The sequence below is a fragment of the Chlorocebus sabaeus genome, chromosome 5 (assembly GCF_047675955.1).
Source record: "Chlorocebus sabaeus isolate Y175 chromosome 5, mChlSab1.0.hap1, whole genome shotgun sequence".
Taxonomy (NCBI): Eukaryota; Metazoa; Chordata; class Mammalia; order Primates; family Cercopithecidae; genus Chlorocebus; species Chlorocebus sabaeus.
Window position 1 is genome coordinate 25,166,974 of NC_132908.1, and position 18,795 is coordinate 25,185,768.

Genomic DNA, 18,795 nt, shown 5'->3' on the forward strand with positions numbered 1-18,795 from the left:
GAGGTCAGAGAGATGAAGGACATACTTAAGATGGGACAGGAAGTGACAAAGTCCAGACCAGAAACCCGATGTCTGGCCATCAGCTGGATGCAATCACGAAAGGATGTGGGCATTCATCAGAAAAAAATTCTTACATTTATATGCAATGATGTTGAGAATACTTCAAAATAACGTGGGTAAGCAGGTACAAACATAAATAAAACAAGATCCGTCCTGCGTTCATCAGCTGAACTGGGTGACGGCACACAGGACTTCACTGTGTCAGTCTCTCCACTTTTCTGTTTGACTTTTTCCATAATAAAATGTTTAAAAAATACTTCAGTGCTCAACAATCATATAACTTGACTCCTTGACCCTCAGGAATCTCAATTTAAAGAGAAAAGTGAGTGTCCTGTGACAAGGTAGATTAGCTCACAGCTCCGACAGTAGAGAAGGAATAGGATTTTAATAACATGTGGTTTTAAAACCTATTGTTCTGAGATCTGTACACAGAGTTCTTTTCTTCTTAAACTCAAGAAGTTTATTACAATCAGAGAGTCTGCTCTTTAGCCTCACTCAAATGACAGAGCATAAAACTTATTTTATGTTACTGGGCACAGTACTTGCCTCCCAGCTGCACACATTTATGGCCCTAAAACCTATGCTACCACGTGATGGGGACATCCGCTTGCTGTCCCTTTCTACACAGCATCTATGGGACATTTCCCTGGCTGGAGGTCTATCGGTCAGGACTCCCACTGGCAATAAAGCAGTGTCCACTGGTTTATCACGGTAAAGTTCTGGATCATAATGGGAATTGTCATGAGAAACACAAACTACTACATATTTTGCTACTGATGCTGTTCATACACATTTCATCTTAATCCCACCCACTGAAAACAGGTGGTCCATCTATCCTTGAGATGAGTGGCGGCTCTGACACCTTCTGTGGCGCTCTGGTCCCCACCCCTACCCATGCAGGAGCCCTCGCAGAGTTGATACAGGGGCTCTGTATCAACTCTGATTGATACAGGGAGAGGAGGCTTCCTGGTCACCCCAGCCCCTGAAACCAGAGCAGCTCTTCCTGATCCCTGCTGGGTAAGCTTCCTCCTGCTCAGATTGCACTGAGCAAAGTGAAAATGGACAAATCCGAGGCCTACAGAGGCAGGCAGGAAGCACAGCTGCAGACAGCTCTGGGCACAGCAGGGAGCTGGCAGCACACATTCTACCAAAGAAGGCAGCACTGCTCTGCTTCAGCCGAGTGCCCGAGCTTTGGGTGTTTACACAGAATCTCCTGGCAGTTGTTTTCTGTTTAACCTGGTAATTCTTAAAAAGTACAAACACTGTAGTACAAACAAACAATGCCGATAAGTTATATGCCACTGACAGTTCACCATCTCCCAATTCCGATGTGGGCGGGAAACCCGCTGCCATGAGACACAGTGACTAATGAGGCCACTCTGTTCCCTGAGCCACCATAAGCAGTTACTATTTCTCACACAGGCTGGACTGTGAGCAGCTCAAAGGAATGGACCGTGTTACTCCCATTCTTCTGAGAGACTGAACATACAGACGGCCAATGGGCTGCAGCCAATGGCCAGACCACGTATAAAAGCAGAACTCCAACCCAAAATCTACAGCAACCTGCCCAGAAAGCCAGCCCACCACCTCCAAGTGAGAACTGTAGGAAGCCAGGCCAGTCCCCCAGCAACCAGTCCAGAAGCCAAAACTAACCCACAATCATGGCCCAAAAGGACCAGTGCAGGATCAGTAACTGATACTACCCTAATTGATTTTATTTTGTATTTTAGAGATGGTGTCTTGCTCTGTCATCTAGGCTGGAGAGCAGTGGTGCAATCACAGCTCACTACAGCCTTGAACTCCTGGGTTCAAGTGATACCCCCACCTCAGTCTCCCCAGTATCTGGGACTACAAGCACAAGCCGCTATGCTCAGCTAACTTTGTTTTTTCTGGAGACCCTGAAGTCTCGCAATGTTGCCCAGGCTGGTCTCAAACTCCTAGCCTCAAGTGATCCTCCTGCCTCAGCCTCCCACATAGCTAGGACTACAGGCATGTATCACCACACTCGGCAACTTCCCTAATTTTTATTCCTGTTTCTAAGAGACAACAAACCAGAGAAAGCAACACACACTTCTAACCAATCACATAGGACGCCCCGCTTCTGGTTAGCTGTCTCCACCTTGCCCTGGCCAGCAGCCTCCACTCGAGACACCTGAAGCCTTCCCACTCCTCTGCCTACCTGGAGTCTCTGCCAAACCCAAGTGGAGGCTGCCTCCCTTGCTGGAGCAAGCTCTAAATAAGTAGCCGCTGCCTGTTCTGCTGCCTGGTCTCCGCTTATGTTCACAGTTTATCTGTGGAGGACTCAATTTGGTGCCCATTCTGGGCTAAGCAGGGACTAAGAAGTGGCCGGTATGAAGGCAGCCAACCGGAGTCACTCTGACAGGCACACGCCCTTCCCTTTCCCCACTCACTACAGCCCAAAGCAGACAACAGCCTCCAGCATTTTCCCGGTGTCCCCTCTAGCCTTCTCCATCTGTCTGTCCTCCACATGCAGCTGAGTGGAGCCAGATCCCGGCACTCAGCCTGGAAGCTGCCTGGGGCTCCATCCCTTGACCTATGTTCCCACCTGCTTTTCTGTCCCCCCCTCCCCCACACCAAGCTCCTCCCCATCTCAGCCCCTTCACTCATGCTGCCTTCCCCTTGGAAAGCGTCTCCCGCAGATCTCTGCAGGGCTGCCCCTCATCACCCGAGCATGGCCACACATGGCAGCTTCAGAGAAAGGTCTGAGCAGAGGCCCTAGCCAAAGCCACACCCCAGGCCCGCTATCCCGAGGGACTCAATGCTTCCTTCCAGCAGTTAGCACCCCAAACTACCGCACTGTCTGCCTCCGAGTTGCTGTCTTTCCCTTTCTAAGCAGAATGCCAGCCCACTAAAGGCTGGGATCTGCTCATCCTACTCACCACAGCACCCCAACATGCAGCTGATACTCAAGACGTATCCGTCAACGAACCAAGGAAGATGTGTGGTACCAGTGGTGAGCATGCTTTCTGAATTTTCTAGGAAAACCCCAACAATAGAATTCAGCCCTGTGGTCTATACGGTAATTCCTCTCACACTATCATACCAGCACCATGGGTCTTCTGATAGTCACCCCCACCACCCACTCCCAGCAACTGGAATTACATGGCAAGTCAAGGGGCAGAAAAGGAACGAAGAGGCAGTGGCAAGCATGAAGTGAACGTGTGCCCGCAAGTACTCTGTGCCAGGCACTGAACATACATTCCCTTGCTGAATCCTCACGACTCTTCCGTGAGACAAATGTGATGTCCCTTATAACACAGAAAGCTGAGACTCAGCAAAGTAAAAGAACTTTCCCCGGGTCCTGGAAGAAACAGGACTTGAATTTATGCCTTTGAAAAGTGGTTTCCCTGTTCCAGCCAGTGGGGTCTGTGGTAATCCCACTGAATCCATTCCCAGTACTGCCACGCGTCAGCACATAACCTCTCTCGTGTCCGGGATCCAGTTCAAAATGCATTCCCAAACACATGACATGTGCGCTTAGGGGAGCGTGGAGCACACAGAAATCCTGGCTCAGCGCCTCCATGCCGGCCTGAAAGGGCTGCGGTGGAGCCGTCCAGCCTGGACTCCCATGCTGCAGACATGAGGAACGGGCAGGACTTGGACACATCTAGGCCAGTAAGAGCCAGAGACACAAAAGCAACATCAATTTTCTTGTGGTTACAGAGCTTCTTGAACCCAAAGATTCCTGCCTAAGCACTTAATAACTGCCGGCTGTCAATTCTGTATGTTGAGAAATTCATCGAGGCACACATTCAACGTTACTTTTCACACTCATTTTTTGCCACGTTTCAGTTATGATCCCAGACTTTATCTCCCTTGATTAACCAAAAGGCAGACCGGCTCTGACAGCGGTAAGCTGATTAACTGTTCATCATGGCCAAAAGGGAGAACTAGAAATGAAATCACTAAAAATAGAAGGAAAATGTACTTGGAGCCAGCTTCTAATTATGACCGAGTCTTTCTTGGAAAGAGAAGGTGCTTACAAATAGGACTACAAATGGATGGAATACTAAACCAAAACGTCAACATCACTGATTCGCCATCAACGCACGTAGCCTGATGATGTACAGGAGGCCAGCATTAGACAACAAAGCAGGCACAGGCATGTAAATCAGCACGCTGGGAACAAACCCAGGAGGAAGGCAGATAAGAGGGTTGACAAAAACAGAAAATCTTTATCAAACTCCAGCGTGACTATGATACTTGATTCACTCATCTAGTTTTGACACCTGTATTTCGGCTACCTGGTTTTTGCCCAAACATCAAATTATTTACTATGCTCACTGAAGTATTTCTAAATCTAAATTTTTAAATCTAAAACTTTAGACATTTTTACCTAACTTGTCCTTAAAACAATAGATAATTTAAACCCTCATAAAAATTAACTTAAAACATAATAACAGAGCATAATTAGTTCTAAAATGTTAGTGCTGGAGAGTATAGAACTGTACCTCATAGCAATCTGGCAACCATAAAACAAGAATGAATTTGGGAAGTATTTAAAAACTAATAGTAAAAATGGGATGAAGAATGGGATTATTTTTCGAAACAGGGTCTTGCTCTATCACCCAGCTGGACAGCACTGGCACAATCTTGGCTCACTGCCACCTCTGCCTCCCGAGCTCAAGCAATCCTCCGACCTCAGCCTCTGAGTAGCTGTCATTACAGGCTCATGCCACCAGACCCAACTAATTTTTTTTTATTTTATGTAGATACAGTGTTTCGCCATGTTGCCCAGGTTTGTCTCAAACTCCTTGAGCTTGAGCGATCTGTCTGCATGGTCTCCCAAACTGCTGGAATTACAGGCATGAGCTACTGCACGGGGCCAAGAATGAGATATTTACCTTGTCTCCAAGTACCTCCCTGCAATATACTTATTAATCACACAGAAAAAGAGTAATTGTACACTGGAGAAACTGGCTGACCCCATCAGCACCATAGCCAACCTGGTAGGATGCAGAGAGAACACAACACCACTTCCATATTATATCTGCAAAATTAAAAGGCATAACCTAGATCTAATTAGGAGGAAGCTCCAGACAAACCTAAGCTGAGGAACATTCCACAAAGAGCACATGTGACTACTGAGCACTTAAAATCGGGCCAGTCTAAACTAAGTGTAAAATGCATATTGGATTGCAAATACATATTTCCGTCACCCCCAATATGGTTTGGCTGTGTCTCCACCCAAATCTCATCTTGAATTGTAGTTCCCATAATCCAAACATGTCGTGGGAGGGGTCTGGTGAGGGGTAATTGAATCATGGGGGCAGTTACCCTCATGCTGTTCTTGTGACAGTGAGTGAGTTCTCAAGAGATCTGACAGTTTTATAAGGGGCTTTTCCCCTTTTGTTTGGCACTTCTCCTTCCTGCCTGCCACCATGTGAAGAAAGATGTGTTTGCTTCCCCTTCCACCATGACTGTAAGTTTCCTGAGGCCTCCCAGCCATGCTGAACTGTGAGTCAATTAAACTTATTTCCTTTATAAATTACCCAGCGTCCGGTATGTCTTTATTAGCAGAACGAGAATGGACTAATACACTCACCAAGTTTCCTTGTGCCTCTTTGTAATACCCCTCACCTACCCATCCTATCCCTCCTCTATGCCATCCCATGCAACCACTGAACCATCCTGTCATTACAGTCAGGTACGCATTGTCTAGAATTTCACATAAATGACTTCATATGGCCGGGCATGGTGACTCACGCCTGTAATCCTAGCACTTTGGGAGGCCGAGGCGGGCAGATCATGAGGTGAAGGGATCAAGACCATCCTGGCTAACACGCTGAAACCCCGTCTCTACTAGAAATACAAAAAAATTAGCCAGACGTGGTGGCACGCACCTGTAGTCCCAGCTACTCGGGAGGCTGAGGCAGGAGAATCGCTTGAACCCAGGAGGCAGAGGTTGCAGTGAGCAGAGATTGCACTACTGCACTCCAGCCTGGGCGACAGAGTGACACTCTGTCTCAAAAAAAAAAAAAAAAAAAGAATTGCTTCATTCGCCTACCTTCTTCCACTGAGCAAAATCATTCTGAGATTCATTCATATTCTAGCATGTAGCAATAGCTCACTTACTTTTATTGCTAAGTAGTCTGGATTTATCGCAGTCTGTTCATCTGTTCACCTGGACAATTAGGTGTTCACATCTGGGGCCATTACAAACAAAGATACTCTATCTCTGCACAAGCATTTGTGCAGGCAAATAGCTTCCTATCTCTTGAGTAAATGCCTAAGAGAGGAACGGCTGAATCATAGGAAATTGCCACACTGTTTTCCTAAACGGTTGTCCCATTTTACATTCCCAACAGTAGTATATGAGAGTTCCAGTTCCTCCACATTCTCACCAATACTTGCCTTGCAGAGTCTTTTTCATTTTAGCCATTTGAATACACATGCAGTGGTAGCTCACTGTGGTTTTAGTTTGCTTTTTTTTTTTTTTTTTTTTTTTGAGACAGAGTCTCACTGTATCCCCAGGCTGGGGTGCAATGGCGTGATCTCAGCTCACTGCAAGCTCCGCGTCCCAAGTTCAAACGATTCTCCTTCCTCAGCCTCCCAAGTAGCTGGGACTACAGGCGCCCGCCACCACACCGGGCTAAATGTTGTATTTTTACTAGAGATGGGGTTTTCACCCTGTTGGCCAGGATGGTCTCAATCTTCTGACCTCGTGATCTGCCCGCCTCGGCCTCCCAAACTGCTGGGATTACAGGTGTGAGCCACCGTGCCCGGCCTGCATTTTTTAAATGTCTAATGATGCTGAGCATCTGTTCATGTGCTCATTTGCCATCTGTACAACTGATCTGCAGTGTTCAAGTCTTTTGCACATTTCTTATTGGGTTGTATGTTTTTTCTTTTCTTTTTCTTTTTTTGAGACAGGATCTCCCTCTGTCAGCCAAGCTGCAGTGCAATGGCACAATCTCAGTCACTCCAACCAATGCCTCCCAGGCTCAAGCCACCCTCCCACATCAGCCTTCCAAGTAGCTGAAACTACAGGAGCACGCCACCACGCCTGGCTAATTTTGGTATTTTTTTGTAGAGACGGAGTTCTGCCATGTTGCCCAGGCTGGTCTCAAACTCCTGAGCTCAAGCAATCCACCCGCTTCAGCCTCCCAGAGTGCTGGGATTACAGGTGTGAGCCACCATGCCCAGCCGGGTTGAATGTTTTCTTATTGTTGAGCTCTGAGAATTCTCTATACATTCTGAATACAAGTCGCTCATTAAATATATTATTTGCAAATATTTTCTCTTAGTATTTTGCTTGTCTTTTCAGTCTCTAAAGAGTATTTTTTAATGTAAATTTTTAATTGTGAAGTCCAGTGTATCAATTCATTCTCTTATGGAGGACGTTTTGGTGTTGGAGCCAAGAAATCTGGTACTAATCACGGTCACAGAGGTTTTCTCCTATGTTTTCTTTCTGGAAGTTTTATAGTTTCAGGTTTTACATGTAGGTCTATGACTCATTTTGAGATAATTTTTGTATTTGGTGCAAAGTATGGCCTGCAGTTCATTTTTTGATTATGGATATCCAATTATTCCAGCACTCATTTTGGCAAAGACTATTTCCACTAAATTACCTTTGCATTTCTGTCAAAAATCAGCTGTCCACTTATGTGTGGGTCTGTATCTAGCTCTCTATTTTTTTCCCTTCATCTGTTTGTCCATCATTACATTACTACCACACTGTCTTGATAGGACAGTCATACAGTAAGTCTTGATCTCAGGCAGGGTTCCTCTCCAAGTTTGATTGTCTTTTTCAAAGTAGTTTTGGCTCTTCTAGGTCCTTTACATTTCCATGTGAATTTCAGAATCAGCTTGTTAATTTTTATAAAAAGTCTTGCTGGGATCTAACTGGGATTTATTTGAATCTATAGATCAATTTGGGGAGAACTGACACCTTAACAGTACTGAATTTCCCAGCCCATGAACATGCTAAGTCTTTCCATTTATTTAAATCTCCTTTGACTTCTCTCAACAATGTTTTGTAGTTTTCAGTGTACGGGTCTAACATGTTTTTGCCAGATCTATTCCTAAGGATTTCTTATTTTTAATGTTATTATAAATGATGCTATTTTTACATTTCAATTTCTGATTATCCATTGCCAGCATATAGAAAAATAACTGGTATTTGGATATTGATCTTGTATCCTACAACTTGATTTTTTTGTAGATTCCATCAGATTTTCTACACAGATAATCACGTTGTCTGTGAACTGACAGCTTTACTGTATCGTCCTTTCCAATCCAGCTACCTTTTGTTTCTTTTTCTTGCCTGAGTACACTAGCTAGAACGAAAGTGGTGAGAACAGATGTTCTTGTGTTGCTCCTGAGATTAGGGGAAAAGTATTCAGTCTTTCACCATTAAGAGTGATGTTAGCTGTAGGTTTTACAGAGATCCCCCTTATCAGGTTAAGGAAGTTCCCTTCTTTGCTCACTTTGCTGAGGGTACTGTTTTTTTTTTTTTTTAAACTCTGGGTAGAGGGCCAGGCGCAGTGGCTCATGCCTATAATCCCAGCTACTTGGGAGGTGGAGGCGGGAGAACTGCTTAAACCCAGGAGGCGGAGGTTGTAGCGAGCTGAGATCGCACCACTGCCCTCCAGCCTGGGAGGCTTTTTCGAGACTCTGTCTCAAAAGTAAAATAAAATAATAAAATAAATAAAATGTATTTAATTTTAATTTTTTTTTTTTTTGAGACGGAGTTTCGCTCTTATTACCCAGGCTGGAGGGCAATGGTGTGATCTCGGCTCACTGTAATCTGTGCCTCCCAGGTTCAAGCGATTCTCCTGCCTCAGCCTCCCGAGCAGCTGGGATAACAGGCATGCACCATCACGCCTGGCTAATTTTGTATTTTTGTTAGACACAGGGTTTCTCCATGTTGGTCAGGCTGGTCTAGAGCTCCTGACCTCAGCTGATCTGACTGCCTCAGCCTCCTAAAGTGCTGGGATTACAGGCGTGAGCCACCGTGCCCCGCCTTAATTTTAATTATTTAAAAATACACATATAAATAAAACTCTATAGAGTTCAGACTCCTCACTTGTGCTCTAAGTGTATTTACCCTGTTTATCCCCTGCTACTTAGGATCCCTTAGCTTCCTGTAAAAAACTTTCTGCATCACACCAGGGCAGACATGAGATTTTGTTAAATGCTTTTTCTGTACCTATTGAGATAAACACAAGATTTTTCTTTTTTAGTTTAATATGGTGAATTACACTGAGTTTCAAATATTAATACTAAATCAACCCTGCAAAATCAGGATAAACCCTACTTGGTTATGTTGTACTATCCTTTGTAAACACTGTTAGATTAGATTTGCCACAATTGGGTTTAGCATGTTAACATCTATGCTCATGAGGAGTACTGACTGGGGTTTTCCTTCCTCACAATGTCTTTGGTTTTGGTATCAGAATCCTGCAGGTCTCATAGAATTAGTTGTAACATATTCTCTTCAATTTTACAGAAAAGTTTGGGTAGAAATGGTGTGAGTTCTTCCTTAAATGTTTGGGCCGGGCACTATTCCCAGCTCTGTGAATAGCTGGCATTGTTTTCTCTAATCCTTCAACTAGTTCTCTCCCTGGCCTTAAGAAGTTTTCTTGCTCATCAGTTCTCAGCGGGATCCTTGAGTGGAGGGGCACTTTGGACATCTCAAGTTTTCTCTCTGTGCACCTCTCATCTACCTTATACTCTCTTGTAAGTACTCTGTCCTACAACCTCTACCTGCCTTAGTCTCCCTGAACTCTCATCTCCATCTCCTCAACGCAGGGAGGCTGCCTAGCTCTGCCTGGGTTTCCCCTGTGCCATGGCCTAGAAACTTTCTAAAGGCACTGAGCTGGGGCAGCTATACTGTTCACTCCCACTATCACTTGTGGCAGAAGAAAGTGAGTTGGTCTTTCCCTCCGGTTCCTGGTACAGAACTTCTAAAACCCTTAGAATTCCCTGAGTCATATGGGTGATAGAAGCATCTTTTGTTCTAATGAGGCAACTCTTGGCAGGCCCCTAGGATGGGGGCTGGTCACCAGAATGACCAAGCCTCAATCAAAAACATGGAACTTTCGGCCCCATTCCTCAATATCTGGGGAGAAGAGAGGGACTAGAGATGGAAGCACTCGTCAACAGCCAGTGACTGATCAATCATGCCTGTGTAAAGAAACCTCCATAGAAACCCCAGAATGGCCAGGCACGGTGGCTAAATATTTCAAATCATTTCTAATGGTGTACTCACAATTTTGTGGGATGATTTTTCTTAGAGTGCGCCAAATTCAATAATCAACAGGCCCCATTCAACCTGAAACTGGGCTGGGTGCAGTGGCTTACCCCTGTAATCCCAACATTTTGGGAAGCTGAACTGTAATCCCAACATTTTGGGAGGCTGAAGCAGGATGATCACTTAAGCCTAGGTGTTCGAGACCAGCCTAGGCAATAGAAGAAGATCCCTGTCTCTACAAATAATTAAAAAATTAGCTCGGTGCGGGGGTTCATGCCTGTAATCCCAGCACTTTGGGAGGTGGCGGCAGGCATATCGCCTGAGGTCAGGAGTTCGAGACCAGCCTGGCCAACATGGTAAAACCCCATCTCTATTAAAAATACAAAAATTAGCTGGGTGTGGTGGCGGGCGCCTGTAATCCCAGCTACTCGGGAGGCTGAGGCAGGAGAATCGCTTGAACTCGGGAGGCAGAGATTGCAGTGAGCCGAAACCGTGCCATTGCACTCCAGCCTGGGCAACAAGAGCGAAACTCCGTCTCAAAAAAAGAAAAGAAAAGAAAAAAGAAACCCCGGAACAACAGGATTTGGAGAGTTTCAGGTTATTAAACACATGGAGGCGCTGAGACGGTGGTGCACCTAGAGAGGGCACGGAAACTCCATGCCACCCCCACCTCCCACAGCTAGCCCTATGATCTCTCCTGTGTGGCTGTTCCTGAGTTGCCGCCTTTATAAAAAACCACGTAAGTAAAAATGTAAGTACAGTGTTTTCCTGAGTTCTATGAATCATTCTAGAAAATTATCAAACCCGAAGAGGGAGTTATGGGAACCCCTGATGTACAGCCATTGGTCAGAAGTACAGGTAGCCCGGGACTTAAAACTAGCGTCTTAAATTGGGTCAGTCTTGTGACACCGAGCCCTTTAACTTGTGGGATCTGATGCTAACTCCAGGCAGATAGTGTCAGAATTCAACTGAATCGTTGAATGTCCAGTTGTTATCTAGAGAACTGGAGAAGTAGTGTTAGAAAAGATACCACATCAAGTGTCAAGAGAAAAAGAAACCATCATTGCCCATCTCTCAAAAGATCACTGTCCTTCACTGACCAATGTCCGGTGTTTTACATTTTGTCCATTTTTGAATTGTTTCAGGCAAGAAGGTGTATTGAGCCCTGTTGCTCCATACTGGCCAAAGTGGAAAACCTCAAACCCAAGCCTTCTCCACCACCCACAGGGCCTCCTGTGCCTACTTCTATCAAGGAGGCCTACATTGGAATCATCTGACCCCTTGTCTGTATGACTCATGAGAGCCACGGTAAAATAAAAATTTAATCTCTGAGTCACCAGTCCCTAGCACAGAGGCCTGGCTCACTTGAGATTCTAGGGAAGTTTTGCTGGTTGAATGAACGTATGTGTGGATGCAAGCCCTGGCTCAAAAAATCTAAGGTCCTCTATGAACACAGGTCCCCAGCGCCATTCAGAAAGGCTCAACCCAAGGTTTGCACTGAACTTGAGAACAAAATCTAAACTCTTCACTAGCCAGGAGAATTGAGGACTTTATTTCCCTTAATGACAGTAAGAAGAGAACCCAAACCAAAGCCCAGAATAAGAAGTGCTTTGATAAACTGGACAAACACCCTGGGAAACGGCAATTAGAATAACTTGCAATTTCAATCACTCCTTTGTTTCATAATTTTCCTAGAAGCTAAATATTTTTCTGGTTGGTACAAGGGGACTTTCCTGGCCATCTCTTCAAAAGATAGGAAATTAATAATATTGGGTCTTGCGAGTATTCACTTAAGTTTAGATAATTTCTGTCATTTCTTGTTTAAAATCTCCCTAATAACAAGAACATGCAGTAACAAGTTTTTTGGCATTTTTCTTAAATGAGGATAGGAGAAAAGAGATTGTTCTACCCTGTTCACCCTGGCCATGACCATATCTAGGTGCAAAGAAATGGTATACAGTGTGAAGAATAAATCAATTCCTAGACACATTCTACAGGACTTTCCTAAATTAGATCATAACAATTTTAAAGGTCAAATAAAGGCAAAAACACTTTCAGTCTGAGTACCAAGGCATCATGTGGCTCCTCACAGTGAGCTGTGAAACTTCCCCACCAACATTAAAGTGTACAGCCAAGACCCACGGGAGAAAAAAAGAGAAAAAGACTAAATTGTCCTGTAAATAAGAGATTCAGGATTAACACAAGCATTCTTTTGTGTTTTTTTTTTTGAGATAAGGGCTCACTGTGTTGCCCAGGTTGAAGTGCAGTGGTACAATCTCAGCTCACTGCAACCCCCACCTTCCCTGCTCAAGCGATCCTCCTGCCTCAGCTTCCTGGGTAGCTAGGACCAGAGGTGTGTGCCAGCACACCTGGCTAATTTTTTGTATTTTTGGTAGAGACTGGGTTTCACCATGTTGCTCAGGCTGAAGACAAGCGTTCTTATGGCCATCTCTGGAGGATATTGAGGGGTAGGTTTAAAGTCCGACCATGCTTTTTTTTTTTTTTTTTTTTGATACACGGTTTCGCTGTGTTGCCCAGGCTAGAGTGCAGTGGCACGATCTCAGCTCACTGCAGCATCTGCCTCCTGGGTTCAAGTGATTCTCCTGCCTCAGCCTCCCAAATAGCTGGCACTACAGGCAAGCACCACCACACCCGGCTACTTTTTGTATTTTTAGTAGAGATGGGGTGTCACCATGTTGACCAGGCTGGTCTTGAACTCCCGACCTCGGGTGACCCATCCCCCTCAGCCTCCCAAAGTGCTAGGATTTCAGGCGTGAGCCACCACACCCGGCCTAGGCTACCATGCTTTTTAAAGAGCAAGAGAAACTAGCTTAACAGGTATAACATCCCCTTTCAATAGAAAAGTCTCTCACCAAAGATCCTTCTCTGCCGGTGCAACTGCGGCACATCTACTTTCACCACGGGGATGGTTCTCAAACTTAGCACTGTCTATTTCACTCCCTGCTTTGAATATCAAGAGGTCTACACGTCCACAGAAGTAAAAAACCATTACTATGGTGTACAGGGTTCTTCATGATCTGCAAACCTACACACGAAAAGAATGTATTCTCTTCCCACACATCATATACTCTTGTCTAGGGATTCCCAGGGTAAGTTACCAGTAGGTCAATTAGGTCTGGATACACAGAATTAAACACAGTTCAACAGGCTAACCTGTTCCTGGCATTACTGAGCTCCCAGAATTCCCCATGGAACACCTCCATGGACCAGTGCTCTGGAGAACGCAGATGCTACTCTTCAGACACTTCAAACTGCTTCTTCTCTGTCTAACACACCACCTTCTTTCATTTCTCCTTCCTTTGCACACCTTGAAAGAATATTTGTTTCTGTTCTGTCTCCCCCTTCTCACTCCCACTCACCACTCACCTCTCTGGGATCAGGCTTTGAACTCTAACAGGCTGCAGAAACTGCAGTGCTCCGAATGTGGCACCTACCTTTTCTCGTGTCTCTTCACATTCTGAAAAGTACAAAATGATGTTCATCACTTATGAAAGCATTTGCATGCAAAGGCAAAAAAGTGGCCGGGAAGAAGATGTAATGCGCTCATGAGGTGCTTGCCTTCGGAGACAGGAGGGACACCTTTTCTGGTGTCCCTTCGCCCTGTCACATCTCACTGCAAGGAGCTACAGGATGCCTGAGGACTAAGAATGAAAGCATCTTTTTGCCTTTTTTGTGTGTCCCTTTGCCTGTGTACTTGGTCCCTGTGTACCTGTACACGCCCTTTCTCACACCTCTTGGCTTGGCTCACTTCTATGTCATTTTTTCTATTTTTCTTTTGAAAATTAAAAATACAGAGAGAAAGGCAGAATAAAAACCCAATGCCTGCATTCCCATTCATCAGAGGTGACAACCATGAGACCACACTAATGAATGTCATGTTGTTAGGCTAATAATGTTGCGTTGGCTTCAAGACTTTTCTTTTTAATAAAAGAACATAACAGGATAAAAGTGAAGGTCCTGTGATCTCTGCTGACAGCCCACTCCCACTCCGCCTCTCCTCACAAGCACCTCACAAGTGTCCTGCGTCTTCTTCCGGTCCACTTTTATGCCTTTACATGCAAATGCATTCATAACCAATGAAAAATCATTTTGTACTTCACAAAAAACAACATAATCACATCATACAATAAGTATAACTCATCACCTTTGTCACTGCATAAAATCTAATCAGTAAGATCTACCCATACTGGCAGGCAACTCAACAATATCTGCCAATACTAATTCAACTGATCTATCAACACTGATTCTACTGCTTCTTCCGCCATCTCCAGTTACTAAGAACTTAGCACCAGGCCCTGTCTCCAAGGGCTTATTTGCCCCTCCCAGTGGCCCCCTAAGATGCCCCAAATGCCTTCAGCTGACACAGGGCAGGGACACACTCTCCAGGTCTGGCCCAGTCTAAGGCTGTGCCCTTAAGTGTTATGCTAAGCTGCCCCATTTTTTTGTTTTATAATTTGTTTTCTTTTTTTAAATAAAAAAATAGAGAGAAAATAAATTTTTTTATTTAAATAAAAAAATATTTTTTAAACAAAAAAAAAACTCTCGCTACATTGCCCAGGCTGGTCCCAAACTCCTGGCCTCAAGCGATCCTCCCACCTTGATTCCCAGAGTGCGGGGATAACGATGTGAGCCACTGCACTCGGCCAAGCTGCCCTGTGTCCATCAATAGCCCACTAGGCACTGTCTCTGTGCCAGGTGTCTTGTACATATCATGTCTCTCAATTCCCTGAACCACGCACTTACTTACGTGTTAAGTACAATTACTATCCCCACTTTAGAGACACAGAAACTGAGACTGGGGCAGGTCCTGGAGGCTTGGTGTGAACCACAACCATACAGCTTTAGACTCCAAGTTTTTATCCACAGAGCTAAATGTCAGGTTTACTTCGAAAAAAAAAAAAAAAGGAAGATGGGCCTGTGTAAGACTGTGAAGAGGCTTGAATGCTCAGCTCAGGAGTACCGGTTAACAAGTTACATGGTATTGTACCTATGTCACTGGTCCCTGATCAACACAGCACCAGAGCGCCCTGGGAACAGGGAAACGGTACTCACGGTCATGGACCTTGTAGCAGTGTCTCTGCAAGCGCTTCACGTCCCATTCCTCTAGCACGCCATGGGTCATCAGCAACTGGAGGAAGCGCCGGTGGACATCTGTCATGACGCCCATTCTCCTTGTGCTACCCTGCATGTGGGAACGAACTGAAAAGGAAGTAAATGACACTAGTCATCCCCAAGCACATCAGAAGCAATGTCCTGGGTCTTGTACTAATTTACATTAACAAATATAAATTTGCTATCATTTTAAAGTCATTCTTCATGTTGATTAATACAAAGGTGAGAAGAACACGAGTCACAGCAAATCAGGACTGGGCAGTGATAAGAGGTGTGGATTCTGGAGCTAGAATGCCGGGATTCAGGGCCTGGCTCTCCCACTTACTAGGCATGTGAAATTGAGCAAATTAGTCCCCACGGTGCTTCGGTTTCTGATCTGTAAAGTGGGAATAATGATAGAAACGTCCTCTGCAGAATTGCTATGAAGATTAGATGGGTTAATACATGTAATAGCCTGGTAAAATAGTAAGCACTAAATAAGTGTGAGCTATTTTTACTATTAGGCAATTCTGGCTCTAACCCTTGGCTGAGCCTTTTACCAGATCTATGGCCTTGGAGAAATTTAGTAGAGGACCCGTTTTTTCACCATAAAATTATAATCAAGTTCATTACTGAGAGAACTGCTAATAAACACTTAACAAATGTTAGTTTCCTCAAATCGCTAATAAAACAACTATCATGGTAGGACTTCAGGCTATTTTTTAAATCTCCTGCTTGCTAATAAAATGGGATCTTTCCGCAAACCACAAAGATCACAGCTAATAAAAGTTTTCCACAAGCCCTGATCAAAACGCTGGCTACCGCCATAGAGCACGCACTGCAGGGGCTAAGAATGTGGATTTGGAACTAAACAGGAAGCACTGAGATCAGAAAGTCCCAGACCTGCCCGATCCTAAGAATTTCCTAATGTGTATATTAACAATACGGATTCCCAAACCCTTTCCTGGATGTTCTGACTGCAGTGGGTCCTGGAATCCTGAGGTGTTTACATTCATTTTAGGTGATACCATGATCTGACAAGAAGTTCACTGGTGCCTTGGGCAAATACAGCACGCAAACATTTTTAGCTAACAATGCTCAGCCTCCCTAAGGCCCAGTCTTTTCATCTCCAAAACAGGGAAACTAGTAGCTATCTTAAAGGCAGAGGAAGCCTAAATGAATCACAACTACCAAAGGCTTGCCAAGCGCCTGGCACATAAGAGATACACAAAACTGCTAATTACTGTTCTTTTGTTCTTTTTTTCTTTTTTTAAATCTGAGATGGAGTCTCGCTCTGTTGCCCAGGCTGGAGTGCAGTGGCATGATCTCGGCTCACTACAACCTCTGCCTCCCGGGTTCCAGTGATTCTCCTGCCTCAGCCTCCCAAGTAGCTGGGACTACAGGCACCCACCACCGTGCCTGGCTAATTTTCGTATTTTTAGTAGAGACAAGTTTCACCATGTTGGCCAGGCTGGTCTCGAACTCCTGACCTCAGGCGATCCACCTGCCTCAGCCTCTCAAAGGGCTGGGATTACAGGTGTGAGCCACAGGGCCCGGCCAGTGCTGTTCTTTAACAGCATCCTCAACTGGACCTCAGGGCTGGGAAAATGCACCATCTCATAACCAGTTCCTCCAACTGCCTGCTAGAAAAACATTATCCATCTCACCAAATCTGCACCTCAACAAAGCCTACATTAGACTCATCCTCTCCTTCCACCTCCTTAGCCCCTCTCCTCTCCTAAGTCCTTTTCTTTGCAAATCATCTGGTGTGGACGGTGCAGTCCACACAATCATACCACACATCTGCGCATCAAACTCTGGTCCTCCTCTCCCTAAACCTCAAATCCAGCCAGTCATCAACTTTATTTCCTATCACTAGGGCCATTCCATGTACTTGGCACCCCTGTATTTGCCAGTGGTTGCTCTGGGCACAGGGATAGAATGTGCCAGGCTAAAAAAATGGACTTGTATCCCGCAAACAAAGGATCTCTACAAACTAAGGGTCTCAAAGCAGGAAAACAGCGTTGCCTAGCTGTGTTTTAGGAAGATTATCCCCTTTGGCATCATGGAGGTGTAGAGGAAAGAAATGTGAGGCAAAGAGTCCAGAAAGCAGTCTCCTGAAGGGATCCTACGAAAAGGGATGAGGTATCACTGAGGCTTGGTAGTGGGGACAAATGATTTGAATCACGGCCATCGTGATCCCATCAAATCTCCAGCAGAATAAACTTTAAAATATCCACCTAGGTACATCCTAGTAAAAGAACATAATACCAGAGATTAAATGCAACCAAGGAAAAAGATGACTTCTGAAGAGCAACAAGTAGACGGCCGGCTGCTATCACAATGGCAACAATGGAAGCCAGTCACAGTGGAAACACATCTTCTATGCTGGGAGGGGTGTCTCAACAGAGAATTCTACAACCAGCTAAAGACTGAGGGTAAGACAAAAACATTTCCAAACAACGAAAAACTGAAAGAGCAAGTGACCAGCAGATGCTCCCTAAGGAAATTCCAAAGCATATAGTTCAGGAAGAAAGAAAGGGATACACGCTAGAAAGTCTAAAATGCAGGGTAGAATCAAGAGCAAAAAAAGTTGGTAAATATGTGGTTAAATCCAAGTTAACTGTATAAAACAGTAAAAATCAGAAGAAATGCTTCTATCTTTTAAAAAAGTTTTTAATACCACAGTAAAAAGAATGAGGTTTTTAAAAAACTAAATACACAAAAATAATAACATAAATGGGAGGTGAGCTATCACTGGGATTAGTGTCCTAATAGCCCTGTGATGGTCAGGAGTAGAATCTGGACATTAATAAATTTTACACTTGCATTTTACAATTTCTAGAGTAACAACTTTTAAAAAAACAAATAGCGTATATAATTTCCAAATGGTAAAGAGGAATAATGTAATGAGAAAAAATGATCACTTAACCCTAAAGGTGGCAACAAAGGAAAGGAAAAAAAACCAGGATAGGAAAAACAAACACAAAAAAAAACAAAGTAAGTCAGGAGAAATAATCCAACTAGATTAGTAATAACAATGGATAAAAATAGACTAAATGTTCCAGCTTACACCAGATTTAAAACCTTATCAAATAAATAATGAATAAAATCTACCTCTAATTCCTTATAGGCTGGGCACAGTGAGCCCAGGAGTTCAAAACCAGCTTGAGCAACATGACAAAACCCCATCTCTACAAAAAATACAAAAATTAGCTGGGCATGGTGGCACACCTCCATATTCCCAGCTATTTAGGAGGCTGAGGTGGGAAGATTGCTTGAGCCAGGGAGGTCAACGCTGCAGTGAACCTTGATCACACCACTGCACTCCACGCTGGGCAACAGAGTGAGGCCCTGTCTCAAAAACAAAAAAGGTTGGGGGCGCCGGTCATGGTGGCTCACACCTA

General features: G+C 44.5%; 1 protein-coding gene across 8 annotated transcripts in view; it reads right to left on the reverse strand.

The window, feature by feature from the left end:
• Positions 1 to 18,795, reverse strand: part of NSMCE1 (NSE1 homolog, SMC5-SMC6 complex component) — a 43,362-nt gene that overhangs the window by 16,384 nt on the left and 8,183 nt on the right. For all 8 annotated transcript variants that reach the window (XM_007988441.3, XM_073015253.1, XM_073015252.1 and 5 more), the window contains one exon: positions 15,350 to 15,496. In XM_007988441.3, the coding sequence (XP_007986632.2) occupies positions 15,350 to 15,485 (136 nt within the window). In that variant the 5' untranslated portion in view covers positions 15,486 to 15,496. The remainder of the gene's footprint in view (positions 1 to 15,349; positions 15,497 to 18,795) is intronic.